Source organism: Symphalangus syndactylus, chromosome 12 (genome assembly GCF_028878055.3).
Source record: "Symphalangus syndactylus isolate Jambi chromosome 12, NHGRI_mSymSyn1-v2.1_pri, whole genome shotgun sequence".
Lineage (NCBI taxonomy): Eukaryota > Metazoa > Chordata > Mammalia > Primates > Hylobatidae > Symphalangus > Symphalangus syndactylus.
In genome coordinates, this window is record NC_072441.2 from 90,000,598 (window position 1) to 90,017,667 (window position 17,070).

General features: G+C 33.4%; 1 protein-coding gene across 5 annotated transcripts in view; it reads left to right on the forward strand.

Annotated features, from left to right (window-relative positions):
* ATF6 (activating transcription factor 6) overlaps window positions 1-17,070 on the forward strand; it is a 210,504-nt gene that overhangs the window by 100,233 nt on the left and 93,201 nt on the right. For 4 of the 5 annotated variants that reach the window (XM_063627165.1, XM_063627167.1, XM_063627169.1 and 1 more), the window contains 2 exons: window positions 1,938-2,005; window positions 4,913-5,027. In XM_063627165.1, the coding sequence (XP_063483235.1) occupies window positions 1,938-2,005; window positions 4,913-5,027 (183 nt within the window). The remainder of the gene's footprint in view (window positions 1-1,937; window positions 2,006-4,912; window positions 5,028-17,070) is intronic. The other variant, XM_063627166.1, reaches the window with a different exon arrangement.

Sequence of the window (17,070 nt, forward strand, 5' to 3'; positions counted from 1 at the left end):
AACACATCAATTAAAAGGAAGAAATTTTCAAACTAGATTTTTTTAAAAAGGGAAGATCCAACTATATATTGTTTATAAGAAATAACATTTTAAATATGAAGACACTGACAGATGGAAAATAAAGGTGAAAAAGGATGTATGCCATGCAAACGTGAAGCATTAAAAAGCTGGCATGGCTATATTAATCAGAAAAAGTAGACTTCCAAACAAAGGTTATTCTAAGAGACAACAAAAGAAATTTTTTATTGATAAAAGAAGCATACAAAGAAGATAAAACAATTCTAAATGTGTAGGCCCCTAATAACAAAGCTTCAATGTACACAAAGCAAAAAGTGACAGAACTTGAGAAAAAGATCTACAGCATAACTGGAGATTTTAACATCCTCTCATTTCTGTGTAAATGCCTCTCACATTTTTGTCAATTATGATCTTTTGCTAAACTCACACAGCTGAAAATGCAAAAGCTCATGACTAGTTTTTCAGAGCTTCTTTAGTTAATTGGTATAAATCTTGGATAGGTAAATGGAATATCTATTTTCTGATTGCCTGATATCTCTGTAACTTGGCTTTTCCTAAGGCATACGCATTCCTTTCTGAGACTAGGGAAAGAAGTCTGGCTTCTTTCAAACTTCTTTGCTCACTTCATATGGGCCAAAGTAGCACAAATCATTTAAAATTCACCAGCTAATCTGTTCATTTTAAACCTTATATTTATCAACTAGCTATAATTTAGTTTTGGTTTTATTTACTACTTACTGGATAACTATGCCAGTAAGTGTAGTATTTTATTATTCAACTGTGTTCTTCTTTTCATTTTATTGGTGATTTTTTTCATTTGTTGTTAAACAAAACATTTATTGAACACCTGCAATATACAAGACCCACGTTAGACTTTTATAAAATAAGATCCTTGACTTGTTACAGAGCCAGAAGTGGGAACCCCTATATTCATCTCTGCATATTGGTTCCATCCACCAAACAAAATTGTTTCCTTTTCTTTTCTCCCTTAAACTTCTGTTTTACCTCCTGTTTTAGCACTTATATGCATACATGCTTCTGTTTTAGCACTTATCACATTGTATTGTTTTCCTATATCTGTCTTCCCAGTTAAACTGTGAGCTTCTTAAAGGCAGAAGTCAAATATTTGATTTTGTAGCTTGGGCCCATGTAGGTGCTTTGATTACTGAAAGATGGATATATGGACACAGTAATGAACAAATGATTAAAAAATTATTTAAACCATTGTTTGACAGGGTAAGATTACGTTCTAATGTAATAGAACTTGGTAATATGCCCTTGAACTCTGATACCCTGACAAACCTCTTCTGAAAATCAGCTTACATAACTACCAGGGAGAATAAAAAGGCATAGTGCAAAGCAAATGCTATGTGAAAGACAGGTTTCCAGTGTAGCATATGTGGGCCACTAATGGGTGTAGATTGAACTGTTCTCTTGCCAAGAGTCATCAGTAAGAACTCTTTAATGATGGCTTAGTTCATAGATGTATTTTGGCATGAAGATCTCTGTGTTTAACTCAGTAAACAATAGGATCTACTTTCATTATGGACTTTTCATACTTCTTAGGAACTTGTCATTGGGAAGATAATTATTTTAGACAAGCATACATTGTTATATGTTCAGTAACACTTACATGGCTTGGTCATAAAATTTGTGGTGCTTAGACTAAGCTTTTGGGCTTTTTCTTTAAACTTAATGGAAAGCGCCTTAAATGCCTTAATCCCCATAATACACTTCTCCCAGACCAGAATGGACCTAAAGAGTTCTAATATCTGTCAGTGTTTAATTATTTGAACTGAATATGTCAGAAATCTTAGCAATGGAAGTTTAACAAATGTAAGTATAGAATGAACCAGTATAGGAAGATTTCATATAATTTCATGATACAGTATTAAACTTTTTTTTTTTTAATATTCCAGGGTGCTCTGGAACAGGGCTCAAATTCTCAGCTGATGGCTGTTCAATACACAGAAACCACTAGTATCAGGTAAGACAGTGCAGAAGCTCTTGGCCAGGGAATTTAAAATAGCTAGTATTTTAAGAAAGTTGAAATTCACACTTCCTTTTCACCTTAAATTTGTTCTCATCTATGAGTTTTATATTAGTCATATACTCTCATATATATATATATATATAACATATACTACTGAGCAGTTGGAATAAAGCCAGATAATTCCAAAAGTTCAACTCTCCCAAATCCCTTAAATACAAATTTAGTCAGAATGCTGTTCCATCATAATTTTGATGAAAATCTTGAATACCCATAGCTTTCTTGCCCTTGATTTGCATCTGTTTCATGAACTTAGGGAAGGGAATGTTATTTTTTGAGTGCTCTGTGCCAGGTGTCCTGCTGAGTGTTTTACATGCATTTTATCTTTAAATCCATGTAATAACTAAAAGTATATTTTATATATAGAAAAACTGGTCAAATCATTTATTTTTTTTTGTAATTTTCAGAGTCATAAGACCTAGTGGCAGACTCAGAATTCAGATCCTAGCTGTTTTACTTACAATGCATTTTTCACTACACAATAATACTTAAGATTTTGAAAGATTTCAAAGAGAATGCTGTATCTACAGGTTTAAATGTCTTCAAAGGGAAATATAATAATGGGAAGCAATGTGGTGTCATGGTTAAGATGCTAGCTTTATTTGCCCTGTTGGGCAGAGTTAAAATCATAACTCTACCTCTTACTTTGTGGGCTCAAGCAGATTACATGCAATTGAAGTTTCCTCATCTACAAAATGCTGGCTGCACAGAGTTGATATAATGGTTAAATTAGATAATATATTTAGAGCACTTAGCATGGTACATAAGTGCCCCCCAAACTGGTAAATGATAATGATGCAACGTTATTTACAACAGTATCACCGAAGTGAAATTTGAGAATCTCAGCTTCTATCTGTAGCTCTACCACACATTTGCAGTTCACTTATACGAATTTAACATTTACTTAGAATATACTGTGTGCCAGTGTTCTAGGCACTGAGAAAAAAATATATATCGATAGATAGTAAAAATGTAAGTCGAAAGCTATTTTATTCATTATACTAATAACTGAGAATTCCTATTAAATAGCAATGAGCAGCATATCAGCAATCATGAATGTTTAAAATCCTGAGATTGTATTATCCTGTTGAAATTGATAATTCAAATATATTTAAATAATAACTAATAATTCTCTGCTAACCAGAATATATCATTCAATTACATTTATTTTAAAAATGTATCAATTTTTGGATGCATGGTTATGATGGCATGGTATTTCTTCATTAGTTAAAATGTTTTAGTGAATTACAGCCAACTTTCATTATTTGTGGATTCCATATTTGCTAATTCACCTACTAAAATCTGCTAAAATGTATTTGTAACCCCTAATATTAGCAGTGCTTTTGTCATCATTCACAAACATGCGTGGATGCTCCCTGGTGAGGTTGAACAAGGCAGTGTTCTGCCCTCTAGTCTCAGCTATATAAACAAGGTCCTTTTCACAGTCCATATTTTTCATATTTTTGTGCTTTTTGTTGGTAATTTTGCTGTTTGAAATGGCCCTGAGTCATATTGCTGAATTGCTGTCTAGTGTTGCTAAGCCCAAGCGGGCTGTGATGTGCTGTGTGGAGAAGCTATGTGTGTTAGATAAGTTTCATTCAGGCATGATTTATAGTGCAGTTGGCTGTGAGTTCAAGTTAGTGAATGAATACTATATGTTAAAGAAGGTGTCTCTAAACAGAAACACATGAATAAAGTTATATATTTATCACTTAACAGAAACACTGTAACCAGAGGCTTGCAGGAACCTATCCCTGTATTTCCCCTAGGAGAACAGTTTAGGATTCACTAATTCTTGCTGGCAGTGACTTTTTAGAACACAACTATCACAAAATAGCAAGAAGTGACTATATATTCAAAATATCGTAATCAGAAATGGCCTAGTAAACAAATGGAGTTATTTCAAAGGAAGTTCTTATGACTCATTTATTACTTCAATTTAGGTCAGTCTTTTTCTCCTGTTAATTTAATTATATTTGATTGATACATACAAGTTTTCTCTTTGAGGAAAAATGAAGCATTACAGGATCCCTTTAACTCTTCGAGATATTGGTCCTAAACACTAGAAAATCCTGAACACATTAAAACTCTATTAGAATCATTTGACTGTATCTTTTGGGGCATGTTGTGGTTTGAGGTCTTATCATTTTAGTTTTTAATTTTAGTAAGGCACTTACGTGGTACTTTTAATATCAATGACTAGCAGTTGTTGAGTGACTCCCACGGGACAGGATCCATGCTTGGCACTTTACATATATAACATCTCCAATAACAGTCCTACAAGGTTTGTGTGGTTATCCTCTCTTTATTGAGGAGGAAACAGTTTGTTCATGGAGGGCGATTTCCCCGAGTGCCCACTTGAGAAGTGAAGCAGGAATTCTAAACCAAGTCTGTTTGTTTTCAAATCCTAAGCTTTTTCCACCTTTTACACAGCCTCGTAGGCAAGCATACCTTCATATATTCGACATAGTGGTGAAAAATCATTTTTCCTCAGATTTAATTTGTATTACTAAAAAATTAAAAATCATTCAAACCTATGCAGAAATCTCTCTATTTTCTGATACTTTCATTATTTTTACATGCTTTGCAATGTACTTGACCATCTGGTACATTTTACAGCCTTGATTCAGAAATCAGAATTTTAGCATTAGTGAATGGGTTCTTATAAAATATCTTGATCCTTGGGCTTTACAAAGTATTGTTATAAAAATTACTGCCAAAGTGCAACTAATGTTTTGGTTGAGAGAGATTCTTAGAATTCAGACATAGCCTTAGAATGGGAAGTATTTTGGGAAAGCATGAAACTTTTTATTTTAGTAATACCTTATATTTTTTTTACTTTAGCAGGAACTCAGGGAGTGAGCTACAAGTGTATTATGCTTCACCCAGAAGTTATCAAGACTTTTTTGAAGCCATCCGCAGAAGGGGAGACACATTTTATGTTGTGTCATTTCGAAGGGTAAGTTCATCTTGAAAGAACAGAGCAAATATTTTTGAGTGCTTGCCGTACACAAGACATTGGGCTGAATATTGTGGAAAATACAAAGATGTGAGAAATAGGAAGCAATATAAAATAAATTATGTGAGTGGAACAGTCTAAGTACTGTAATACATGCTTTACTTTGAGCTGTTGAGTATTTTTAATAAAAGATGAACATGGAATTGGTGTCAGACTATGAGTTTATATTTAGGAAATATAAACTACTTGTTGATTTTTATTGTTTGTAATCCTGATAGCCATGCTGTTTATAACAAAAGGAAAAGTAAAAACATAAAAATATTCTATTTAGGCTTTTCCTATTTAGGCTTTTAAACCAATTCCCATTTGGTTATTGAGAAATAGACTTCTGAAATGTAGGTTTGAGATGGATCATGGGCTGATTATTAATTGTGGAATGTTTGGATCTATGTTCCTAAGAATCTCTATTCCTCTTTTATCTCTTCTTAAACATTTGTTTGGTGAAGAATGTGTTAGATAATCAGTTAGCTTAAGTAAAAGTAAATGTTTATACTAGCACTTTTGAATGTTATGAATGTTAGGCTAAATGGAAAAAATGCATAGCTATATTTCATCTACTTTTTCTATAAAATGAAAATATTTTCTTCATAGAATTGCCTTGTGAATATCTCTGTTAGAGTGCTGTAGGTTAACCCAGGAACACATGAATGAATTAGAATTCCTCAGTGGTGGTTTCTATCCCAAGCTGTTTTTTCTTTCTTTCTCTCTTTTTTTAAACAAGAGAAGGGACCTCACTATGTTGCCCAGGGTGGACTCAAACCCCTGGGCTCGAGTGATACTGAGTAGCTGGCTTTCTTTTTTTCTTTCTTTTTTTTTTTTTTTTTTTTTTAAGAATACACTGGTTGTGGTTAGAAGTAAGTACAGTTGACCCTTGAACAACACAAGTTTGAATGAAGCAGGTCCATTTATATGTGGATTTTTCTCAACCTCAGCAGGATGCCAAACCCACTTATATGCAGGGCCAACTTTTCACACATGTAGATTCCACAGGGCTAACTGTGGGACTTGAGTATGTACTGATTTGGAGTTATACAGGTGGCTCTGTAACCAGTCCTCCACATATATAAAGGGACAAGTGTCTATACTAACAATAGAATGAGCAAATTCATTCTCTGATTATTACCACTCACTATCACTGAAATTCTCAGTTAACTAGTTAATTCTTTTCCTAAGGTATAAATATCTAGCAGCTCAGGTTTTTAGGACCAGAGAACCTTGATACTTGAAAAATAGGGAGATCAAACATCTTATATATTTTCAGTTATTAATCAAAAATGCTAAGATATTTGGAACACTTTAGCCATAGTGTCTCATGATCACTGCCTTTTCACAAAATTCCGTGTTCACCTTACTCTATCAGACATAACTGGTATGTTTCTATACAGCACCAGCCTCAAAGTTTCTTTTCAGCAGCAAGGGGGCAGCTGAGAACAATGTCTCCTGCAAGGCTCCAACTGTACTAAAATATGAAAACAAAGTATTTCCTTACTATTGATGCAATTACGTTCAAAGTAGGAGAAAAAAAGTAAACATTTAAGAATAAGATTCAGTACTTTGAAGAAGAAACCTGCTGGGTGTTAAAATGATTGTGTTGAAGTGTATTTTATGGAAGTTACTGTAGAAGAATGTTTTTAACACTCAAATAGACAGTTTTTCTGAGGTTCAGGATAATTACTGTATTATTTGATCAAAAGAGTATAACAGATATTACAAGTAACACTTGTCAAGCCATGGATTGAAGTCATGGTTAGTAATGTTTTTCTAAGGGAAGAGAACAAGTATTTTTTATAGAGAAAACACTCCTAGCTTTTTTTTTTTTTCTTTTGAGATGGAGTCTCTCTCTGTTGCCCAGGCTGGAGTGCAGTGGCGCCGTCTTGGCTCACTACAACCTCCGCCTCTCAGCTTCAAGCGATTCTCTTGCCTCAGCCTCCTGAGTAGCTGGGACTATAGCCGCATGCCACCATGCCTGGCTAATTTTTGTATTTTTAGTTCAGACGGGGTTTCACCATGTTGGCCGGGATGGTCTCGATCTCCTGACCTCGTGATCCACCCGCCTCGGCCTCCCAGAGTGTTGGGATTACAGGCATGAGCCACCGTGCCCGACCAGTCCTAGCTTTAAAGGGACTGTATTTTTTATAAAAGACAATGAATGGCGGTTTGAAATACATATATGTATTGCATTTTTTTGCATTTGTAAAAAGTGATTTCTCATTAATTTGCTGTAAAAGTGCTGTTAGAAAATTACTGATTTCCACTCCCCCCCAGTCCCTTGATGTTCACTCAGGAAGACCGTTAGGACTGTCTCTCACACAAATACTATTAGGAGTATGTCTAACATTCTGTTTGGATTTTTCATTTTCAAATTACTGATTTATCACATTTTGGTGTTTTATATCAAGGAAAAGTAAAGATAAACCTGAACCAAATTAGATAATAGTAGTTAGACAACATCCTTTTTATTTTTTCTTGTTTTGTTTCAATAGTAGGGAAAAGGAAGTTAATTTTATCTTGATGACTGTAAACTATGTTATGGGACAGAAATTTAGTTCTTAAATACCTGGATTGTTCTTTTTGCTCTTGCTGAAATGAAAATGAAATAATAAATTACCTCATGCTTGGTGTTTTCTTTCATCTTTCAATATAAAATATTCTAACAGTTTCATTAAAAAGGTGAGTGGCATCATTTCTTGTGCAGAAGGATGTAGACTTTTTCTCCCACTTAGGTTCTTAATTTTATTGGCAGAAATTATTGTAATTGGTACTACATTGGAAATTCAGAAGAAGATTCCAGAGCCCCAGGTTTTGGCTTAGCATGAACCAGACATTTATAACGAAGCCGATAAGCAAGCCATGTTATTTTATTTTATGAATGGACATGTAGTTAACAAAATATTTTAATATCTAAAAATGTAGAAGTAGCCATTGACTGTTTAGTACTGTTATTGAAGCCACTCTCTGCCAAACTTACCCTCCCTCACACCCTGCATTCCTGTACCTTTTAATCTCTTTACAGTTGAGCTGTTGAAATTATTTTCTCTAAAGCAGACACACTCTTGGATAACTACTGAGTTCCTGTTATAGCTCAGCAAGAAAAAATGCTTATGATCCCAGCAGTCCAGACAAAGGTCCAAAGTGCTTCTGTTATTTTGACTCTCCTTAAAGAGTTTTTACCACCAACATAGTAACCTATTCTGCTTTCTTTGCTTAGTTCCGGTTATTTGTAGCTTATTTTCCTGTAAATACTTTGCCTTTTTCTCCTCTCTTTGATTTGTTTGTTTTAGTATGATTTGGAGAGGGAGGTTGGGGAATAACTTTTTCTCAAACTTCCAAGTCACTTTGAGTGTAGAATAACTGATACATTAATAAGAAAAAATCCAATTAAGTTTAATGCTTTTTTTGTTGTTTTAAGAGACAGAGTCTCTATTGCCCAGGATGGAGTGCAGTGGTACGATTATAGTCTACTTCAGCCTCCAACTCCTGAGCTCAAACAGTTCTGCGTCAGCCTCCAGAGTATCTGGGACTACAGGCGAGTGCCACCACACCCAGCTAATTTTTATTTATTTTTTGTAGAAATGGGGGTCTCACTTTGTTACCTAGGCTGGTCTTGAACTCCTGGGCTCAATAATGCTTATTTTAAAAATGCTTTTGTATGATAGTCTATTTAGGGAGGGAGGGAGGAGGTTGAATAAATAATATAACAAAATGAATTCAAGAGCTAAGACAGAAACAAATACTCAGGAAAGCTCAAATAAAGTTAATAAGAAGATTTTAAGAGGGCAGAAAAGAAACATTGAGAAGAAAGGTTGGGAAATGATATTAATTTATTGTTTCAATACACATTTAAATACCATCCTTACATGTTGCTGTCTCGTCCGCTAATATATAGGGAAAGAATTTCTTCCTGGGGCAGTTTTTCATTAAAAACATGTTCTCTTTGAATCAGATGGCTATGAATGTCAGTTTGCCATATTATCTCTGCTTGTTTAATATTTTTTCTTTTGCAAATGAGATGGATGCCGACTTTGGGAACATTTTTTATTTCTATTACATTTTCTGTTTTCATTACCTGTCTCAAATTGTAAGTAAATACGTAAAGTGTCTTTTCATCAGTTTCAAATAAATACATAATATTACAGAAGAACCTGAGCTATAGCCATATGAGTGCCTGAGAGATGTCTCTTTCTCCTCTCTTTCCAAGTGTTTTATATATTCTAGCAATAGTACCATATTTGGGTATTTACCACTTACTGGTCCCTTATAAAAATTATTAACACTATCATATATATGGCATGGATTACAAGGGTAACATTAACTAATAGGGACTTATTGTAAGATATGTGAGATTAAAGAAGCACAGGAAACTGGGTCAGAATCCAAATAATCCCTCTGTGCTTGTGCTTCATCAGGTGGAATGTATACTAGTCTTCATGGAGAATTGGAATAGTGGTTTATTGTATTTCTGATTTGACAGCAGCTCCAGTGATTCCACTTTCGTCTTTTTTTACACATTACTGATTCATACTCCTCAAACACAAAGATCTGATTGGGTAGTTCTGGTCACCATCTCTTATGCAGAGAATTACTATGGCAGCTTTGGCTTATGATCCACAGTTATTCATTTGTGACAAGAGAAATAGGGTTGGCTTCATTAAATGTATTCTCTTGCTTTATAAGCCAGCAACTTTATGTAGAAGGAAAAACCTGGGGCCACTCTTCTGAGAAAATGACCGTGGCAGGCACTGGGAGCTTCATAAACTACTACTATACCACACAACTTGTTTTTTTTTTTTTAATTATTCTTTTTTCCCCGTTCTTAGTAAGTGTGCATTAAATTCTTTCTTGTATTGGTTCCTAATTGTTTGATCTAAAAGGCTCATCTTCTCATCTATATGATAAGCCTTTTGAAGGCAGGAAATATTGTATGCTTTTGTGACCACCCCTGACACTGAGCGATGCCTATCACTGAGTGCTTATTGAACAGAATGGTTTCAGACGTGATCCGTTGAGAGAAGTCCCAGTGATGGAAGTTTGTTGTTTTTCATAATCATTTAAAAGGTATTTTTTTACATTGTTTTGCTTAAAGAAATTGGGATCTATTTTACTGATCTAAGAAGTAATATAAGCTGTGCTGAACGCCAGTAGAAAGTTTAGTGAGAGATGATCTCTGTTTTTTCCATTTATGATTTGCACTAGCCAGATATCATCAGCTTATTCTTGTCTCTGAATCTAAGCTGTAGAGCTAAATAATTCACCTGAGTGTAGTGTTTAACAGTTTTCTATGTCAGTAAGTAGAACTTTGAGGTACTTGCATCTTCATTTAAAATATTTGTTGGCAGCATTTTGGAGTAGATTGTTGTTAGACCTCATTGATTTCTTCTTTGGAAAAGGGATGAGTTCTACTATTTGTACAGATTCAAGCAGTAGGAGCCAGAAACTTGAAACTTTGGAAACACTGTAGGAAATACTGTGATTATTGCAAAAAAAAAAAGGTTGACTAGTGATGTTATTTGTTCAAAATGTTTGCCAGAGGTTTAGTCCCACGGATGGGCATAAAAATGAATTTCAAAAATAGCAATGATATTTTCTAACTTAATATCTACCACATGAAGAATGGCATATTTTCTTAATGCCTGTTATTTATTTCTTAGAAATTTATGTTTAGTTTATATGCATATATAAAAATTCTATATACAATTATATGTATATATATATAATCTTCAGAGGCAGGAGGAATTTCTTTAGTATCAAAGGAAATTCGTTTATAAAGTCTACTTCAAAAGGGTACAGCTCCTTTGTTTCTGAGACCTCAAAACTTGAGCGTACACATAGATCTTGGAGTTTGGCCATTTTCTTATCTCCACTTTCATGGCCTTTCAGCCAAATTCTAGCTGGAAAAAATGTGAATAGATGAGTTTGGAAAGATACTTGCATTTTAGAAAAGGGTCTTATCTCATAAGAGAGATGTTTTAAAAAACCTTCTTTTAGAAGGCTTTTTAAAATTAATTTTTAACTTTAAAATATATTCTCATTCAGGTCTACAGCACATTATAAAAAAATAGAGCAGAGTTGACTGAGTACCCTAGGTTAATAAACTTAACCTAGATTTATTTAATCATTATACCAACAATGTTCTTTTTGTATGTCCATTTTCTATTTCACTTTATTATATACAAATATTAACACTTCAATGTATACTACCTTTGTAGTTTACAAACCTCTTTCACATACATAATCTTAGCAATTCCTTACATATAGTCACATAAGTATTCTTAGTCCTATTTTATGGCTGAAAAAGCTGAAGCAAAGAGAGATTAAGTAGCTTATCTAAGGACACAAAAATGGTAAGCATTAGAACTAGGACAATAATTGATGGATTCTAATTGAATACAGTGATTTTTTTTTTCTTTACATTGTGGTGCTTTTTTCTTTATATCTGGTACTTTTAGTTATATTACAGCATATGTAAATAACAAATTAATCTAACCCTCCAAAATCAAGATATTTCATTGAAAAATCTGCTGGACAGTTTTGGCAGATTCATTACACAACTTCAAAAATTTTTTGTTTGTTAATTACCTGATTATGTTTGTTTGTTAATTACCTGTTAATTATAATTGTAGATTAAGTACTTTATTAGATTATGCTTTCATAAAGCTGGAGAATAACTTAATGGTTTGAAATATTATAATATAGCTTCAGATTTCAAGTCAGGGAATAGAATAAATAGGCCTTGAAAGTTTCTGGTTTCTTTTTAAAACAGTATCGGAAATTTTCAACATAGTAGAAAAGAAATGTCTTTGCTTTGTCTTAAAAAGGAAGTAGTTTAGCAAAAATAGAAGCTGTTTTAATTATTGGTATTCTAGAGCTTCTCATTGAAAAGAGTGGGATTTTGTGTGTGTAAACACATTTTATTATGGATTCTGTATATGGCATGCTAGATCTTTGAGATCAGAAGCATGTGATCTCAAACTCCTTGTTAAATGTGAGTTACTGTTGTGTGGTTTTAGAGGATTTAGCTATTTGTTCTTTGTCTCTATAACATTGCTAGCTAACATAAAAACTTTTTTTTACTTACACTTTTCAATCACAAAGAGTCTAAAATAACTTGCTTTATGTTTGAGAAATGATTGTTCAGTAGTCTGTAACTAGACTTGTATATAGCCACAAACAGAGAAGTTACAACTCAAGAATGATATGAAGTCTTCAAAATTCTCAGAATGGTCGGTCGGCAGATCCATCTGAGTCATGATAATTTTTCAGCGGTTCTTATTTGTTTGCTGTATTTGGTAGTCTTATTATTGTGAAATGTTTTTCATATGCACTTGTTTAATCTCCCCTTTTTAGGTTGTATGCTTTCTCTGGGCAGGGATAAAGTCTATTCATTCTGTTTTGTCTTTTACAAGATCTATTGTAATGCATTGCAGGCTGGGCAGAGTAACTCCCAAATAAATGTTGACTACTCAGACCACTAACTGTTTATTTATGCTGTTTACCCTTATTTTTTATGTCCTACTCTTCAAAAGATTACTAGAGGTGGGGTTTGCAGAAACAAAGGAGGACGTTTTTCTCAACGTTTAAAATTACTTTGGTGACTTGGATAGCAATGAAAATTTTAAGAATATATAGTCAGCTTTGGTGTGGGTGGACTTTTAGCTGTGGAATAGAATAATTCCTGAAAGACTTCTAAAGTTACATTGAAAAAAGGCAGGAATTAGGGTGGGAGGTGGGAGGTGGGAGAGAAGCAGAAAAAATAACTATTGAGTAACTAGGCTTACTATCTGGGTGACAAAATAATCTGTACAACAAAGCCCCATGACATGAGTTTACCTATAAAACAAACATGCACATGTACCCCTGAACTTAAAATAAAAATTAAAAAAAGAAAAAAGGTAGGATTTAATGATTGATAGCTTAAAGTTCTCATCAAATTTTTTGTAATGAGGGAAGAAAATATTTCCCCAAAGCAGAACTGCATTCCCCCCACAAAAGAATTTCTTCACATCATGAATATGTGAGGAAAAAATGTATTTTAAACAACTCATAGGTACAGACCCTAGGGACCTGCATTCTAGCCCCAATTTTGCCACTCAGTGACATCTGCTATGTGACTTTAGACAAATCATTTAGTCCCTCTCATCTTCAATTTCCTTATATGTTAAGTGATAAAGTTAGTGTAGATTTGCTTTTTTCCTTCTGGCTCCAGCAATCTGTAGTTTTTTTTCTGTATGTTTGTGTGTGTGTGCTCACTTTCCTCTTAGAAAGCTGTAGTATTGCTTTAAACTCTTTGAAGTTACTAAGTGATTCAATCTAGTGGAGTCAGTATATTTTAAGAGTTTTGAAAAACAACCATAACAAAAACAACAAAATGTGAAGTTACAAGGTGGGACTATACATTAATGAGTTTGTTTTTTGAATAGCTGGCAGTTTTTAAATTTATTTAATAACACTTATACAGTACACAATACAACAATCTTTAATCTTTATAATTGAGATAGGTGTAGTTATCATCATTTTACAGATGAAGAACCTGAGGCAGTCGTGTCCATTGTGAACTCCAATAAGAAAGATTAAAAAGAAGGAAGAAAAAGTCAGCTGTAGAAATGAAAAAACAAATTTATCCATTGTGACATAGTTTAGAAATGGCAGAGTCAGAATTTAACCAAGTCTGGCTCCAGAGTCTGTGTTCTTGATCATTTCCCTCTATTGCCTGTTTAAGATATCCAAATATCATATCTTTGAAGGTGGTCAACTTGGAGTTTAATTACATTCATCTCTTTTTTCAAAACATATTTTGAGTTGTTTCAGGATCATTTTCCAGAGACCAAGACAAAGCCCTGTGGAAAACCAAGCCACATGTTACTCAAAGTAATAGTGTGGGAGGAACAAGAGCTAGCAGGGAAACACAGAGGAAATTATTAGAAATATAGGAGAATTGGAAGAGTACAGATGAAGGAAAATAAATCAACTTGTTTATGTTATTTTAGAACATAGAGGTCAAGGAAGAAGAGTTCAGAAAAGGAGGTTGTCAGTGGTATCAGATGTTATAGAGCTCCCTGAGAATGAGAAATGAAAGAAACTCATTTGTCTTGTGTAAACATAAAAATCATTGGTAACTTGAGATTACGTTTATTGTAGAGTAATCAGAACAGAATCCAGAGTAGAGATAGAAGAGAATGGGAAAGAAAAACAATGGTTTGGTAAATCTGACACTGGAAGGAAGTGGAGATAGTCTAGATACAGATAAGGAGAAGAGAACTAAGAGTGTGTGTGTATGTGTTTGTGTTAAGGACAGGAGAGATATAGAGATAGGGTATAAGGTAAATAGGGACTATTGTAGTTAGTTTATATACATATAAGAATAGAGTATATATTTTATGTTTTATGCTTGACAGGTGTTCTAAAGGAAAACAGACAAGTCATTGTTCCTCCTCTATATTGTTTTCTGTTTAAAGTAAAAGCATGGAGAAAGTTGAACAGTTTTTGTTTATTTGCAGTAGGACTACAGAAAAGAAAAATAAAAGAGTGTATGGAATTAAAACCAGATTTTTGAAAAATAAAATCATATTTAATGATTTAATTTTAATATCTCCTTGAGATATCAAAAGTCTTTTAAATCTTAAATATGGAGCTGGTTTTTAATAATGGTAAAGAGTTTTCAAAATGTTAAAGTTGATAGAACTATTTCTCATTTAACTTATATGTAAATGGTTTTATAATTTTTTCTCATATTAAGTTAGAAAACTAGCAAAGTAACCTACATAAAATTTGGTATAACCTTTCTTATGATGTCACAAAACTTAATTATGGAGGAAGCAATTATTATAATTAGGAAAAATTGATGACTTATAATCTGACTCAGGATCAAGGTCTGAAATACTCATGTCATTTCCTCCCCTCTCCTATATAGTATACAGTGATTTGTTCATTTTGGACTGTTAATATTTTAAGTTTTGACACCATCAGCAAATCTAAACACTGACAGTTGGTGTTTTCCTGAAAAATCTTAAGGCTAATAATTGTGTGATATTTATTTCAACACATTGCTGCTAGTCTTCTATAAAGATCTCATTATGGGTAGGCTTTGAGGAGATATCCAATTCATAATATGGGCATCACACTGGAAGCCTGCAAGATGGATGATTGGCTGAGAGTAGGAGTATAGTATCTAACTAAATAATAATTATGTGATTGTTTAATGTCTGTTTCCCCTGGCAGGCTATAAGTACCCTGAGTGCAAGAACCCTCTGTCTTAGTCATGACCCTGTTCCCAATACATGGTATATCAGGCATGTGGCAGGTATTCAATAAACATTGAATGAATAAATGAACAAATTAACTAGATACCAAATCCATCAGTTTGACACTATATTCTAAATTAGTTTATATAGTCATCGTAAAGTGATAAAGAAATTGTGATAGTCCAGTTTACTGAGTATTGTTATCAAGACCATCTGTGTCTCATGTTTAAGTCTAGCAATCAGTCTTTGAAAATGAGTGAATTCAAATGCATTTTTAAAAGTCTGCCATTTTGCATGAGGGAAATTATATACCTAGTAAGAATTTCTCTGTGTTTCAAAGTCGAAACAGTGATCTTGGTAATACGTGGACAGAAAGGATTATTTTTCAATTAGGGTGCTAAACAGATTGTGCTATCATTTTAACCTCTGGAATGAATAAGCCCCAGACTGAATAAGCTCCTTATGGATAAGATGCCTGTTATAATGTGTCTGTGATGTCCTAGAAAGATGAGAATATCCCCTGCATAGTGCTTATTTCTTGTATGGAATGAATTTAAGATAAGCTTGTCAAATTATTAAATCTGACATAGGCTATCTTTTGAATAATTTATTTGGAGTCATCTCTGTCTGATTATAATACGCCCTAAAATAAATCTTGAAAAATTAAACTAAAATATATCATACAGAATAAACAGTTTACGTGTAATGGTTAACAGTAACATGTAAACTTATTCAGATTACATTTTACAGCTATTTCTTTTCTGATTCTATTTTTTATTGAATAGAAGTTCAATAACTTTTATTCTGTTAAGAATGAGTCTGTCTTGGAGAGGGTCAGTGTCACATATTTACTTTGAAGTTCCTTAAAGAGGTTAGTTGAATTCTCCCCCCAAAATGTGCTTTGAATTAGCAGCTTTCGAATATCTATTCTAGTAGAGGTAGGAGCAATGTGAACTAGAGAGAATGATATACAGTAAAAATAATAATTTTTCTTTGACTTTAGAATGAGGATAATCTAAGCCACAGCCATGTAGGCAGACATTTTCTGATGTATGTATATGTTTGCATGTCCGTCTATCTATCCATCCCTTTGTTTTCTATATATTTGACCCTAACCTTTCAGGCTCCTATTTTGCCATCAGGTCCAAAACCAAACTGAGCAATAAGAGAGTGGAAATCCTTAAATCAGTGGTTCTCAAACTTTTTGGTTTCCAAATTCCTTTATATTTTCAAAGAAACATTAATGAGAAGAGTAGCATTTTTTTTAACATTGAGAAAAACCTCTTTAATAACTGGCTTAATAGAAACCAGCTAGATTCTTATATCTGTTCCTTTTGGTCAAAATATATGAAGAAAATCCAGCCTCACACGGAGCTGTAGTTGTAAAGGAAGGACTATTTTAAAAGCCTTTCAGATAATTGTGGGTATTCTTTGATGCTACACCAAAATGCAACAAGAGGTAGTTTTTTAAAGGTTAGTTGCAACGTGGAAGCCAAATCTGTGAATTTTAGTATTCTGAAATTAAAATCCATTGGTTGATCTTGCACTTTGAATGGATCTTTTACCTATGCAAGGTTTTGTTACATCATACACTGGTCATTTGAAAATACTGGTTCACTGAGTTATGCAGATCTTCCAAATGTTGACACATTTTATTATATATTAAAATGTCACATTCTTTAATACTATCACAAATCTTATCAGAAAAGTCTTTAAGTATTGTAAGCAGTTCATGGTAGCAGATA